General features: G+C 35.4%; 1 protein-coding gene across 1 annotated transcript in view; it reads left to right on the forward strand.

The window, feature by feature from the left end:
• The window catches only part of LOC136316767 (lysine-specific demethylase 6A-like), a 318,159-nt gene that overhangs the window by 290,867 nt on the left and 12,998 nt on the right, over positions 1-14,294 (forward strand). The window contains 3 exon segments of the mRNA XM_066248929.1: positions 10,316-10,430; positions 13,075-13,262; positions 14,006-14,147. Of these exon segments, the coding sequence (XP_066105026.1) occupies positions 10,316-10,430; positions 13,075-13,262; positions 14,006-14,147 (445 nt within the window).

Below are 14,294 nucleotides of genomic sequence, written 5' to 3' on the forward strand. Positions count from 1 at the left end.
TTAATAGTTTAAGTTTTGTTTTGCAATATACAGTTGAATTTTTAAAGAATTCTTCTGGGCTCTGGCTGGTGCCTCAGTGGATAGAGCATTCCAGGTTCAGTCCCTAGTCGGGGCATGAAGAAGAAACTATTATCTCCTTCTCCTCTCCTCCATCTCTACCTTCTCTTCCACTTTTTTCTCAGCCAGTGACTCGATAGTTTTGAGCATCGGCCTTGGGTGTGGAGGATAGATTAGTTGGTTCAAGCATCAGCCCCAGACGGGGTTGCACGGTGGATCCTGGTTGGGGCACATACAGGTGTGTCTCTCAGTCTCCTTTCTTCTCACTTAAAAAAATAAAAAAGAATTATTACCATGATTGCAACAAAATTTTTGTGACCAATAACAGTGGCTGATGGTTGTTCTCATTAAAAAAAAATTGTATTAACTCTGAACCCTCTAAAAATTACAGTACAGCCTCACCTTTGCTAATCTATAGTGGAAATTAGGTGGTCAGTCTCTGTTTCTGACAAAAATTCATGAAACTGATGTTTATTAACTCTTTGAGAATGACACACAATGAAATATTTTGCAGAAACTGTGTGCCAGTAAAAATAAGATAATTAATTATAGACATTAAGCACTTTACATTTTGATAAACTTTTAAAAATTATTCAAATAAGACTTTTTTTACTTTATACATAATTTTCTCATGAACAGTTGTAACATATCTTAGCAAATGTCACCTCAGTAGTGTTTCATGTTTTTTCAACTTTTTTGAAAATATTCTCACTATAGTAGTCCTTTGGGGACCAGTAATAGAGGTTAATTCTAGAGTCTTTTCACATTTGGCATTGATTTATCAATACCAATTACATGGTATTAATTATAATATCTTAATTTATCAGGGACCAAGCAGAACTGCTTGAAGTTATTTACCTTATTTTTAAATTGACTATTGATGTTGCTTTCAACATCTTCATTGAGTAAGCTGTTCTCAACAAAGACTAACAGTACAGACTTTTTTTTTCTAGAAGTACTCACTTCAACAAAGGACAATGTAATGAGCTCACTATTGGTAAACTGTTTTCCTTGCCTGGCCAGATAAGTCATTTGGTTTTCCCTCAATTTTGTTTTTAATTTTTGTGAAAGTTTTTGCTTTGTTAAAATTTTACATTTTAAATTTTTTCTGTCAATTATTTTCTTTTCATATAGACATATTGCAGTAAGCAATTCACATTTCCACATCCCATAACAGTGCTACATTTGAGGTCTGTCTTTCTTTGTCTTCTCTTGATGACTTTACACTGGTTAAAAACAAAACACAACATGAAATATTGAAGCATGGGCCATGCTTTTTAATTTTAACTGTTTAATACAATTTATTGTTTTCCAGACAATACCAGGTAATGAGAACTGCATATGGTCTCTGTCACACTGCTTAATTCTGATGTGTTAGCATGAAAACAGCCATAAACAGAACATACAATATTTGTATCTCATGAAAGACATCTACAAGAAACAGCTGTTTACCCCATGGCCATATTTGCCATAACCTGGTTTAAAATCTTTGCGTCATTCAACACAAATATTTTTATTACAGAGAAGACTAAATATAACATCTCTGACATGGGATTATGTCATAGGTGATAGATATTTAGTCATTTGTAAGTTCCAGCCATTGGTAGATGGTAGCCACAACTGGTTCAGCTGTATATTGTCTAAAACCTGCATATTATTCTCTTGTTTTTGTTTCATACTTGCAGGAGCTATTGTTGGAAAATCCAGTTGCTTGAGTCTTTACATTCTCATTGTATCCTGGCCAACTAACTTTTTTAAATTAGGATGTTGATTTTTGTTTTGTTTTGTTTTTAGCGAAAGAGACAGACCAACAGTAAAGGAGAGAGATGAGAAACATTTACTTATGGTTGCAGCACTTTAGTTGCTCATTGATTGCTTCTTATAGGTGCCTTGACAGGGTGGGCAGGGGCTCCAGCCGAGCCAAAGACTGTTTGCTAAGCCAGTGACCCCACACTCAAGCTGAATGAGCCTGCACTCAAGCCAGTGACTTCGAGATTCTGAACCTGGGTTCTCAGCATCTCAGGTCAACACTGTGCCACCAACCAGTGAGGGTAAAAATTAGGTTATTGAGTTAGATTTCCAAACTTTCATACTTGAAAAGATTTTTGGAAGAAATAACTTAAACTCTGCATTTTGGGAATTTAAGATACTAGTATTTTTAAAAAACACCTTGGGGATTTTAATGTATAGCCAGGGATAGGACTCATTAGTTAGAATTTATATTTCTAGGCTGTACTTGGAAATTCACATATGAATTAACCTTCATTATCATTAATACTGAGCAAGCATTTCACCTCTCAGATGTTTTCTTTATCTGTATATATACTATTAAAGTAGATCTAATAAGATTTATTTAAATAGCCTCACTCAATCTGCATTTTGTAAAAGTAAATATACTGCTCACAAAAATTAGGGGGATATTTTATATTCCTCTAATTTTTGTGAGCAGTATACATAAAATGAATTGAAAGAAACAAAAAAAACCCACCTTTTTTTCTTTAAAATTTGGCGAGCATACTAAAACATCTCTGTAATTTCTGCAAAAATTTCTTGAAATTTTTTTTTATGGAGTTCATTTAACTCAAGTATAAATTTTTGTTTTTTATTATTGATATATAATACTGTATTGTATGCATGTAACAACAGTGTTTCAGCATTTAAATTCCTTAGAATGTGGTCACCACTTTGAGTCAATCATCTATCACCTTGCAGTTATCACAATATTGACACATCCCCCTTTACTTTTTTCACCCATGCCCACAACATTTTCCCTTCTAGCAATCCAGAGGTTGAGCTCTGTTTCTATGATACATATATATTAGTAATTTAAAAACTGAATGTTTTTGGTTTTGTTTTCTTTTTTTTATTTCACATACAACTGATCTTATATGATATTTGCCTTTCTCCTACTGAGTTACTTCATTGAGCATGATACCATTTATGTCCATAAATGTTGTCATAAATGATGAGAGCTCCTTTTTTATTGCTGAATAATACTCTGTAGTGTATGTGTGTATGCACATACACATTTTCTTATCCATTTATTTCTCTCTGAATACTTAGGTTATCTTTATATCTAGATATACTTTTACTTTTTTGACAAACATCTATACTGTTTTTCAGTTACTGCACTAATGTTACAGTCCCACTAACAGTATATGAAGTTTCCCTTTCTTCCACATCCCGAACAACGTGTTTTTTCATTGACTTCTTTATACTGACAGTTGTCAAAGGTGTGAAGTGTAATAGTGAAGAAGACTGTTTCCTTAATTTCTCTTTCTGACTGTTCATTGTTGACATAAAAAAATGCCTCTGGTTTCTGAGTATTGATTTTATATCCTGCCACTTTGCTGAATTCATTTATCAGGTCCAGTAGTCTTTTGACTAAGACTTTAGGGTTTTCTATATACAATATCATACCATTTGCAAATAATGATAGTTTTACTTCTTTTCCAACTTGAATGCCTTTTATTTCTTCTTTGTGTCTGATTGCTGTGGCTAGGACTTCCAGGACTATGTTGAATAAGAGTGGTGAAAGGAGGCACCCCTGCTCTTAAGGGGATTGCTTTTAATTTTTGCCCATTGAGTATGATGTTGGCTGTGGGTTTCTCATAGAGGCTTTTATCATGTTGAGATATGTTCCCTGTATTCCCACTTTGTTGAGAGTTTTGATCATGAATGGGTGCTGGATTTTATCAAATGCTTTTTCTGTATCTATTGAAATTATCATATGGTTTTTCTCCTTCTTTTTGTTTATGTGATGAATCACATTGATTGATTTACAAATATTGTACCAGCCTTGCCTCCCCAGAATAAATCCCACTTGATCATGGTGTATGGTTTTTTCCATATATTGTTGGATCTGGTTTGCTAATATTTTGTTGAGGATTTTAGCATCTATATTCATCAGAGATATTGGCCTATAATTTTCTTTCTTTATGTTGTTTTTGCCTGGTTTTGGAATCAGAATTATGCTCGCCTCTTAAAAGGAACATGGAAGTCTTCCTTCCTCTTGAATTTTTTGCAATAGCTTGAGAAGGATAGGAGTTAGTTCTTCTTTGAATATTTGGTAGAATTCAGTTGTGAAGCCATCAGGCCCCGGACTTTTCTTTGTTGAGAGTTTTTTGATAACTGTTTCCATCTCATTTGGTGTATTTGGTCTGTTTAGGTTTTCTGATTCTTCCAGATTGATTTTTGGAAGATTGTATGTTTCAAGGAATTTTTCCATTTCATCTAGATTGTCTAGTTTTTTGGCATACTGTTCTTCATAGTATTTTCTTACAATATTTTGTACTTCTGTTGTGTCAGTTGTTATTTATCCACTCTCATTTCTAATTTTATTTATTTGAGTCCTCTCTTTTTCTTGGTGAGTCTAGTTAAAGGTTCATCAATCTTGTTTACCTTTTCAAAGAATCAGCTCCTAATTTCATTGATACTCTGTATTGTTTCTTTAGCCTCTATGTCATTTATTTCTGCTCTGATCTTTATTATTACCTTCCTTCTACTTCATTTGGGCTTTACTTGCTGTTCTTTTTCTAGTTCTTTTAGATGCAGGGTTAAGTTGTTTATTTGAGATTTTTCTAGCTTCTTAATGTGTGCCTGTAGTACTATGAACTTTCCTCTCAGTACTGCTTTTGCTGTGTCCCAAAAATTTTGAGTTGTTGTATGCTATTTGTCATTCGTTTCTAGGAATTTTTTTATTTCTTCTTTGATCTCATTCTTAATCCATTCGTTATTTAACAACCTGCTATTTAGTTTCCATGTGTTGGAGAATTTTTTAGCTTTTCTGTTGTGATTGGAGAAAGTACTTGATATGATTTCAATTTTAAATTTGTTGAGACCACTTTTGTGCCCTAACATGTGGTCTATCCTAGAGAAGGTACCACGAGCACTTGAAAAGAATGTATATTCTGCTGTTTTAGAGTGAAAGGTTCTGAAGATATCTATTAAATCGAGTTGATCTAGTGCAGCGGTTCTCAACCTGTGGGTCGCGACCCCAGACGACCAAAACACAGGGGTCGCCTAAAACCATTGGAAAATACATATTTATTATACAATGCATTTTTAAATAAAATATGTATTTTCTGATGACTTTAGGCGACCCATGTTTTGGTCTTTTGACCCTCTCCGGGGTCGCAACACACAGGTTGAGAACTGCTGATCTAGTGTGTCCAATAAGTCTGCTGTTTCTTTGTTAATTTTTTTTCTTGAGGATCTATCTAGTAATGTTATACTATTATAATATTGCTGTTGATCTCACCCTTTATTTATTTTATTTATTTATTTATTTATTTATTTTTATTTTTCCAAAGCTGGAAACGGGGAGGCAGTCAGACAGACTCCCGCATGCGCCCGACCGGGATCCACCCGGCATGCCCACCAGGGGGCAATCCTTTGCCCCTCTGGGGCGTCGCTCTGTTGCATCCAGAGCCATTCTAGTGCCTGAGGCAGAGGCCACAAAGTCATCCCCAGCGCCCAGGCCATCTTTGCTCCAATGGAGCCTCGCTGCAGGAGGGGAAGAGAGAGACGGAGAGGAAGGAGGGGAGAGGTGGAGAAGCAAATGGGTGCTTCTCCTATGTGCCCTGGCCGGGAATCGAACCCGGGTCTCCCGCACGCCAGGCTGACGTTCTACCACTGAGCCAACCGGACAGGGCCAGATCTCGCCCTTTAAATCCATCAAAGTCTGCTTTATATATTTAGGTGCTCCTATATTAGGTGCATAGATATTTACAACGGTTATATCTTCCTGTTGGATTACTCCCTTTATCATTATGTAGTGGCCTTCTTTATCTCTTACTATATCCTTTGTTTTAAAGTCCAATTTGTCTGATATAAGTGTTGCTACACCAGCTTTTTTTTCATTTCCATTTGCATGAAATGTTTTTTTCCATCCTTTTACCTTCAATCTATGTGTATCTTTTGTTCTAAGGTGTGTCTCTTGTAGACAGCATATGTACGGGTCCTGTTTTCTTATCCACGCAGCTACCCTATGTCTTTTGATTGCATCATTTAATCCATTTACATTTAAGGTTATTATTGATATGTAGTTGTTAATGCCATTTTATTCTTTAAAGCTGTATTCCTTTTATGCTATATTCTTTTCCCAGTTTGATCTGTTTACAACAGGCCCCTTAACATTTCATGCAGCATTGATTTAGTTGTAATGAATTCCTTGAGTTGTTTTTTGTCTAGGAAGCTTTTTATTTCTCCTTCAATTTTAAATGATAGCCTTGCTGGATAAAGTAGTCTTGGTTGTAGGTTCTTGTTCTGCATTACTTTGAATATTTCTTACCATTCCCTTCTGGCCTCAAGTGTTTCTGTTGAGAAGTTGGATGTCATCCTTATGGGGGCTTCTTTGTAGGTGATAGCTTTTTTTTCTCTTGCAGCTTTTAATATTTTCTCTTTATCGCTTAGCTTTGGTATTTTAATTATGATATGTCTTGGTGTAGGTTTCTTTGGGTTTCTCTTTAATGGAGTCCTCTGTGCTTCTTGAACTTGTGAGAGTTTCTCCTGCATTAATTTAGGAAAGTTTTCAGCTTTCCTGAAAACTTTCAGGAAAGTTTTCAGCTTTCCTGAAAACTTTCAGGAAAGTTCTTTGTTCTTTTCCTTATTCTTCTGAACCCCTATGATGCGGATGTTATTTCTCTTCATGTTGTCACAGAGCTCTCTTAAGAGTTTCCTCAGACTTTTTGAGTCTCTTTTCTTTTTTCTTCTCTGCTTTCATGCCTTCTTTGCAGTTGTCCTCCAACTCGCTGATTCGATCCTCAGCTCTATCTATCCTGTTTTTAATTCCTTCCATTGTGGTCTTTATTTCTGATATTGTATTTGTCATCTCTGACTGATTCTTTTTTATACTTGCTATTTCTTTATTTAGGTGTTCATAATGACCATCCATTGTTGTTCAAAGGTCACTAAACATCCTTACAATCATTATTTTGAACTCCGCATCTGGAAGTTTGATTATTTCCATATCACTCAGTTCATCTCCTAAAGGTGTCTCTTGTGATTTCATTTGGATTGCACTTCTCTGTCTTTTCATTATGTCTGTGTTTGGGTGTTTTGCTTATAGAGCTGGTTGAGTCTCGGCTTGGTGTTGTCTGCCTCTAGTTTTCAATTGTGTTATTTCTAGGTCTTCTTGGGTTGGTATTAGCTATTATTTGTAATCCACTTTCGGATTTGGGCAACTTTGAAGTCTTGATTTACTTGTTTTCGTAACAGGTGATAGTCTTGTTTAATTATCTCAGCAGGGGGCTTTCTTGAAACTATATCCAGGAATGGGATGGGTGTAACCTGAGACTCTGAAGGCCTCTTCCACCAACTAATCTCTCTGGGGGCAGGGTGTTTTCTCAGTTTCAGTAGGGGGAGGTGTGTCTCAGATCTCCATGGAGACCTGAGTTACTGCCCCTCTTCCCCACTTCTTGTTTTCAGCTATGTCTTGTTGCGCTGATTGGAGCTGGAGAGATGTCTGGAGATCTCTGATCCTGAAGCTGTTCAGCACTGTTTTGTGGGGAAGGATCAGTCCCTCCCCCAGCTATAGCTGTCTCCAGCACGAATGAGTCAGCTTTTTTAGGTCATCTCCTGCATTCCTTAGCCCCTCACAGTCTGTCGCTCTTTCTTTTCCACTTGGGAGATAAGCTGGTCTTTTCTACACACCTCGCTCCCTGGTCGGTCGCCAGGCAAGTGGCTGTGAGCAGTATTTTCTGCTCTTTTTCCTGAAGTGAGATCCCCTCTGGGCTCTCAGCCTCACCCCCCTCCACTCCGTTCCTGTAAGCAGGGGAGATGCAGACGCTCCCTACCAGGTTTTTTGTGGCTTCTTCTTTTCTCCCTGGTTTTTGAGAGCTGTTCTTGTAGTCCAGAGTTGGTTTTTCATGTGAATTTTTCCTAAATTGATTTGTATTCCAGTTTGGTGGTGAGAGCTGGGCATCTGTGCGTCCGCCTACTCCACTGCCATCTTCACTTTTATATTAGCTTTTTTTTTTTTTTTTTTTTTGTATTTTTCTGAAGCTGGAAATGGGGAGAAACAGTCAGACTCCCGCATGTGTCCGACCGGGATCCACCCGGCACGCCCACTAGGGGACGACGCTCTGCCCACCAGGGGGCGATGCTCTGCCCATCCAGGGCGTCGCTCTGTTGCGACCAGAGCCACTCTAGCGCCTGGGGCAGAGGCCAAGGAGCCATCCCCAGCGCCCGGGCCATCTTTGCTCCAATGGAGCCTTGGCTGTAGGAGGGGAAGAGAGAGACAGAGAGGAAGGAGGGGGGGAGGGGTGGAGAAGCAAATGGGCGCTTCTCCTGTGTGCCCTGGCTGGGAATCGAAACCGTGACCTCCGCACACCAAGCCAATGTTCTACCACTGAGCCAACCAGTCAGGGCCTTTGTTTAATTCTTGATCAGGCAAATTCTTAATACTCATAAGAGTTTATGTATGGCTTTTTTGTTATTCACTTATTTGGGGAATATTTTTGTCTTTTAATTTTGTCAGATTTCCTGTGTTTGTTCCTCTGAGTTTGATAAAATGAACCTCTCTCCCAATGTGGAAAGCATTACTTGTGTTGTAGTGCGCTCTGTTCAGAATATGTGCTGGTTACTTTTATGGCTGGATGGAGTTGGAGCAAGCACTTATTGTGTAGTACTGCGGTGCCAGTTGGAGTGCACCAAGGAGGAGTGCCCTGCTGATCCTGGGTAGTAAGTTTCTATAGATAACCCCTCAGCACCCTGCTAGGTCTGCTCTTGATTTAGGCAGGGCCTTCTGTTGTACTTTCCTAGTGATCCTTGTTGTTTTTATTGTCTTACACATGAATAGAATTTTTGCTGTGCAGTGCAGTGCTGTAACAGCAGGTACACTGGGTGCCTGGCTGGTTTCCTGTTAATCCAGGAAGAGCTGCCCTGTGGGTATCCATTTCTGTTGTTGAACTGCTTCTTAACCCTTGGAGTAGTGAGGTTTTTTTATGCTCACTGACTCACGGGAGGAAGCTTTTTTCAAAAAATGAAATTAGTTTCAATTACAGTTTTATCAACTTAAAATCGTGTTTTATTTGATAAACAATTTATGGAAACAAGAACATACATTTGCCTTTTTTTAATGTTACCTAACACATTTTTAAAATAAAAATTTTTGTACAGTCATACTCTGGATGGTCATAAACAAAATTAACTACATTTGTACTACTCAAAGGGTTGAGCTAAGGCTGTGTTGGGACCCTTGTTAGTGCATACTTTGCTCTATCCTTCTGGTTACATATTAACACAGGCCGGGCTGCCCCATGCATATGCAACAGTGGTTAAGTGTGTATGTGTGTTTCAGTGCCCTGTTGGACCCACTAGATCTGCCTGTAGACTGGGTAGAGATCCTGTGTACTCAGAGTACTGTCGTGTTTCTCCTTGACCTAGCTGCAGGGGTGGTTCCTAGAGACACTATAGCAGCCATTTAGTTTAGCCAGAACCCTTAGGTAAAGCTCACACCTGATCTCTCCAAACTGTAATAATGCAAACAATGCCACTCATCTGTTCCTATAATCAAGATGGGATCTATCAGATTCAGTAGACTTTTCAAAGTTCCCTAGATTGCTCTGTGTAGTCTTTATTCTGCATTGTGTAGAAGCTCTTCAATTGTCACTTAGTTGTCTCTCAAAAGGAATTGGTCTTAACATAGGTGTGTGTTCACTGCATTTGTGGGAGGGACAAGCTTCATTTCCTTACACTACCCTCTGTTTAGAACCTGATTCCTGTAGTTTTGGTTTTCGTTTTTTTTTTAATTTTTATATTTGGTATAGCATTAGCTCTTCATCAGTATTATGTGGTATGTTATGTTTTTCTTTGTAATTTAGAAAAACAGATTGAGTTCCCATTTCTTTGGTAAAAGTTTGCTATCTTCTTACATAAACAGAAATGGTAAAATGTTACTTGCTATAAGAGTTTACCTTCTGATATGATTTTTAAATATATACTGAAAAATTCTTATTGCTCTCAGAGCTAAGGGGTATATATAGGTTGTTAGAGAACCATTACATTTTGAAAACTATAGTTACATTTTGAAACTTTATAACTTTCCTGATATTATTTGTAAGAATTGCCAGTATTTTATAGAGGAAGTAGTAGTAATAATTACAATTGCCAATATTTATTTCTCTCATGTGCTAGTGGTGCATCTGTAAGCATTTGTTTTCATGCAATTCTTAAATCACAACCCAGTGATTTAAAGGAATGTTTATCCCGTTGAATTTACAATATAATAATGATTATTTTTCCCATTAATTTTCAGGTCACCAAGAAAATAACAACTTCTGTTCAGTTAACATAAATATTGGTCCAGGTGATTGTGAATGGTTTGTCGTTCCTGAAGATTATTGGGGTGTTCTAAATGACTTCTGTGAAAAGTGAGTTTCTAAACTTTTAAAGTAATTTTTAAAAAGATTTATAAAGAGCAAATGTTTGATGTTGAATTTTTTATTGTTTAGTAGAAATTTTATTTGAAATTATTTTATTTCAAATTCTTATATTTTATGTTATATGGAATAATAAAGGGAAGACCATGAAACCATCTATGCAGTAACAAGTATGAATTGAGAAGACAGAAAATGAGTTATTTTACATGTGAACTTTCAAAATTGATGCTGCAGTCCACATATAATATATTTGATAAATGTGCTTTGAAGAGAAATGAGGCTTATTATAATTGAATTTAGAAATGGTAGATATTCTAAAATTAAGTGTCTTTTTATCTTGTAAATGACTCAAATTGTTTATCTTTGTAAGTAAACTTAAAATTATCAGTTGTCCCCTCGTCTGTGTTGGCACAGTGGATAGAGCACTGACCTGGAACACTGAGGTCGCTGGTTTGAAACCCTGGGCTTTCCTGGTCAAGACACATATGAGAAGCAACCAGTGAACAGCTAAAGTGAAGCAACTTCTTCCCATCTCCACCCTCCTCTCTTTGTAAAATCAATTTTAAGAACTCTTAAAAAATATAAAATAAATTGCCCGTTGCCCCATAGCATGCAAATCACCTGCTGTTCTCTGAGTTGGTGATGTTATTGGTGTAATCATGTAAATTATTTATTATATGTATATTATTGCATGTGTAATATAGATTATCTTATATACTGAAAAGATAATTAAAAATTGGGTGGAATTTTTAAAATAATATGCATAATACTATTTTTAAATCAGTATACATATAACATTAATTTTTACTTGTAATGGTCTTTATCAATGTTATTTAGTAAAAGGTATAATAATATGACAACTTTGAAGAAATGTGATTACTTTTAAAATTTTGTCTATGTATAACTTGTTCCTTACGCTAAGGTGAAATTTTAAAAATTTTTATTGGAAACAGATTCTACTTTTACCTGAACTTTATTAACAAACGAGAAGCTTAAATAGCAAGTAAAAGAGAATTATCATATGGGAAGTATTCACTGTGCTACAGAAAGCATTTATTTATTTTGCATAATTTATTTATTGGTTTTATAGAAGAAGAGGGGGGAGAGAGACAAACATTGATTTATTGTTCCATCCATTTATCTATTCATTGGTTGACTTTTATATGTGCCCTGACTAGGATGAAACCCACAATCTTAGTGTAACAGGAGCATACTCTAAGTCAGGACCCAGAAAACCTTTATTTCTTAAAGTTATAAAGGTGTATATTGTAGTAATTATTATACATTAAGTACACTGATTCTATATTTTTTTGGGTAGGAACTGTTTTCTGGGTTTAACTCTTCTTTCTAATACGTAAACTTGATCACAAATAGATGTGAAAGACATAAAGTTTAAAGGTTAGACTAATAAAAATAGTAACTTAGAATGATTAATTTATCTGAAGTTGCAGAAATGGCACTTACTCTCTCAGGTTTTTACTGTAATTTTATTTTCCACAAAGATACTGCTTTGTGTTTATAATTCCTATTTTAATTTTATGAATCTACAATAACATTTATCTTAATATCAATTGTTTTGAATTTTAGGAAAAATGCTTGATCTGTTGACTTTCGTTGGCTTCTCTTTCTTTCTTCATTGTTTATTTTTCAAATGGAAAGTTTTCTCCAGTTTTATATTGGTAGGGTGTAGCTGAAATATGGTTAAGATTTATACTGTATTTTTAACTTTTTCTTTCTTTCTCTTCTTGTCCTGTATTTTAGTGGAAATATTTGATATCCTATTTTAGAATTCCAGGCTTTTGTTGTTGTTGTTTTTAATCCTTTGATGTGTTAGCATCTGCTAGACTTATGTCAAGAAGAGCATTCTATTTTTAGGAGGAAAGGAAGAAAAGTTTCACATAGAGTATTTCAAGGCACCTTTTATTATATTTTGAAGAGAAAGTAAAAACATTCTATCGTGTGAATTCCTTCTTGAGAAAATTAAATAATTTGAAGCCCTTAAAGTGTATTATATTAATTTTTTTATTGAAAAATAGTTGTGTGTGGTTATTTAACATTGTGATGGAGATTAGTAAATACTCAAAATTTACTATTAAAGCTCAATTTTTCCATTTGTGTTGGTAGAGCTGCTGCTGGTGGTTCATGTAATAATAGGGGCATTCTCCTAATTCCTGGGAGAAAATTGAAGGTGGAAAAGTATTGATCCATTGCTGAAAAAGAGGGAAGGTTCTTAATTTTAGATCTACCACAGTGATTCTGATTAAGAAGTAAAGTGACTTGATAGTTTTTTTTTTTCTTCAGGTAGTTTAGATATTAAGAGGTTTTTCACAAAAAGTGGATAAACTAGAATATTTCTTATTGAAAGCAAATTTTAAATCTGTCAATGTAAGTACAGTGTGAAACATTACATTTTGAATTTTTGGAAAACAAGTTTAGGCATAGTTTGTAGAACCTTGAATACATCTACTTATTCTCATCTATTAATTTTATTTTAAAGCCCTTACTTTTGAAAAATGCAGTGCAATGCTGTTAAGGTTTAATGAAGTACATACTGAGAGCTTCTTTTAATTTTTTGAAATCATTTCCACGTTTGAAGAAACATTGAAAAACTGTTCTTATTACATTTATTTTTTAGAAATAATTTGAATTTTCTAATGAGTTCTTGGTGGCCCAACCTGGAAGATCTTTATGAAGCTAATGTTCCAGTATACAGGTTTATTCAAAGACCTGGTGATTTGGTCTGGATAAATGCAGGCACTGTGCATTGGGTTCAGGCTATTGGCTGGTGCAACAATATTGCATGGAATGTTGGTCCACTTACAGGTATTTCAAATAATTCATTAACAGATTTAAAATTTTAAAGAATATTTTTTATGTAAGTATTTTTCTGTTACAAAAAAATTGAAAGACTATTTCTGGAAGGAAACATCTTCTTAATACAGAAAGTAAATTCAGGTTAAGAAATGGATATCCAAGAACAGAGATTTGGGCCGATAATAAATGTGTGCTTTGTAGAGAGAGGATATTCACTTGATTTTAGAGTGTTGTGTTGTCTTTTATAAAGGAAGATTTTTATGGGCTAAAGTGAGCTGAACTGTTTGTTCAGAATTTTCATTTTGTCCCATGTATCATGTACAGCCTTAGAATGTCAAAACTGTTTTATACAGATAACATCATGAATCTGGCCTTTGGATTTAGAAAGATCTGTTTGATATCTCTGTGATTTTTCCTTTATTAAACCTTGTGACATTAGGCAAATGTTTTGAACCTTTAAGGGCCTTATTTATTTATTTAATCTACAAAATGAAAATTACCAAATCAATAAGGCTTTGTTTGAAAGATTAAAATGAGATAAAGTATAAAAAGCCTAGCACAGTGCCAAAAACTATTGTGTTCTTTACATGATAAGTTTTTTAAAAACTAGTTGTCATAAAACAATCTTCTGGTGTTTTGAAGGCTTTTTAGTATTGGTGTTAAAGTTTTCACCTGAGAGGTGATAAATTATTATCTTCATGTCTTTCATTACTTTGGGTTACTTTATAACTTAAAAATTTTTTTCCAACTAGCCTGCCAGTATAAATTGGCAGTGGAACGGTATGAATGGAACAAATTGCAAAGTGTGAAGTCAGTTGTACCCATGGTTCATCTTTCTTGGAATATGGCTCGGAATATCAAAGTCTCAGATCCCAAGCTCTTTGAAATGATTAAGTAAGTGCTTTCCAAAACTATAGTCTTTCCTTTATGAAGAGTTGGGAGGGAGTATGATGAGAAGTGTTAAGTAAACACTATTTTCCCCCAAAGAATTATGTCAGTTGACATCAAAATGGTACAGTAGTCCTGAAGTCTTGACAAGAA

Source organism: Saccopteryx bilineata, chromosome X (genome assembly GCF_036850765.1).
Source record: "Saccopteryx bilineata isolate mSacBil1 chromosome X, mSacBil1_pri_phased_curated, whole genome shotgun sequence".
Classification (NCBI taxonomy): Eukaryota; Metazoa; Chordata; class Mammalia; order Chiroptera; family Emballonuridae; genus Saccopteryx; species Saccopteryx bilineata.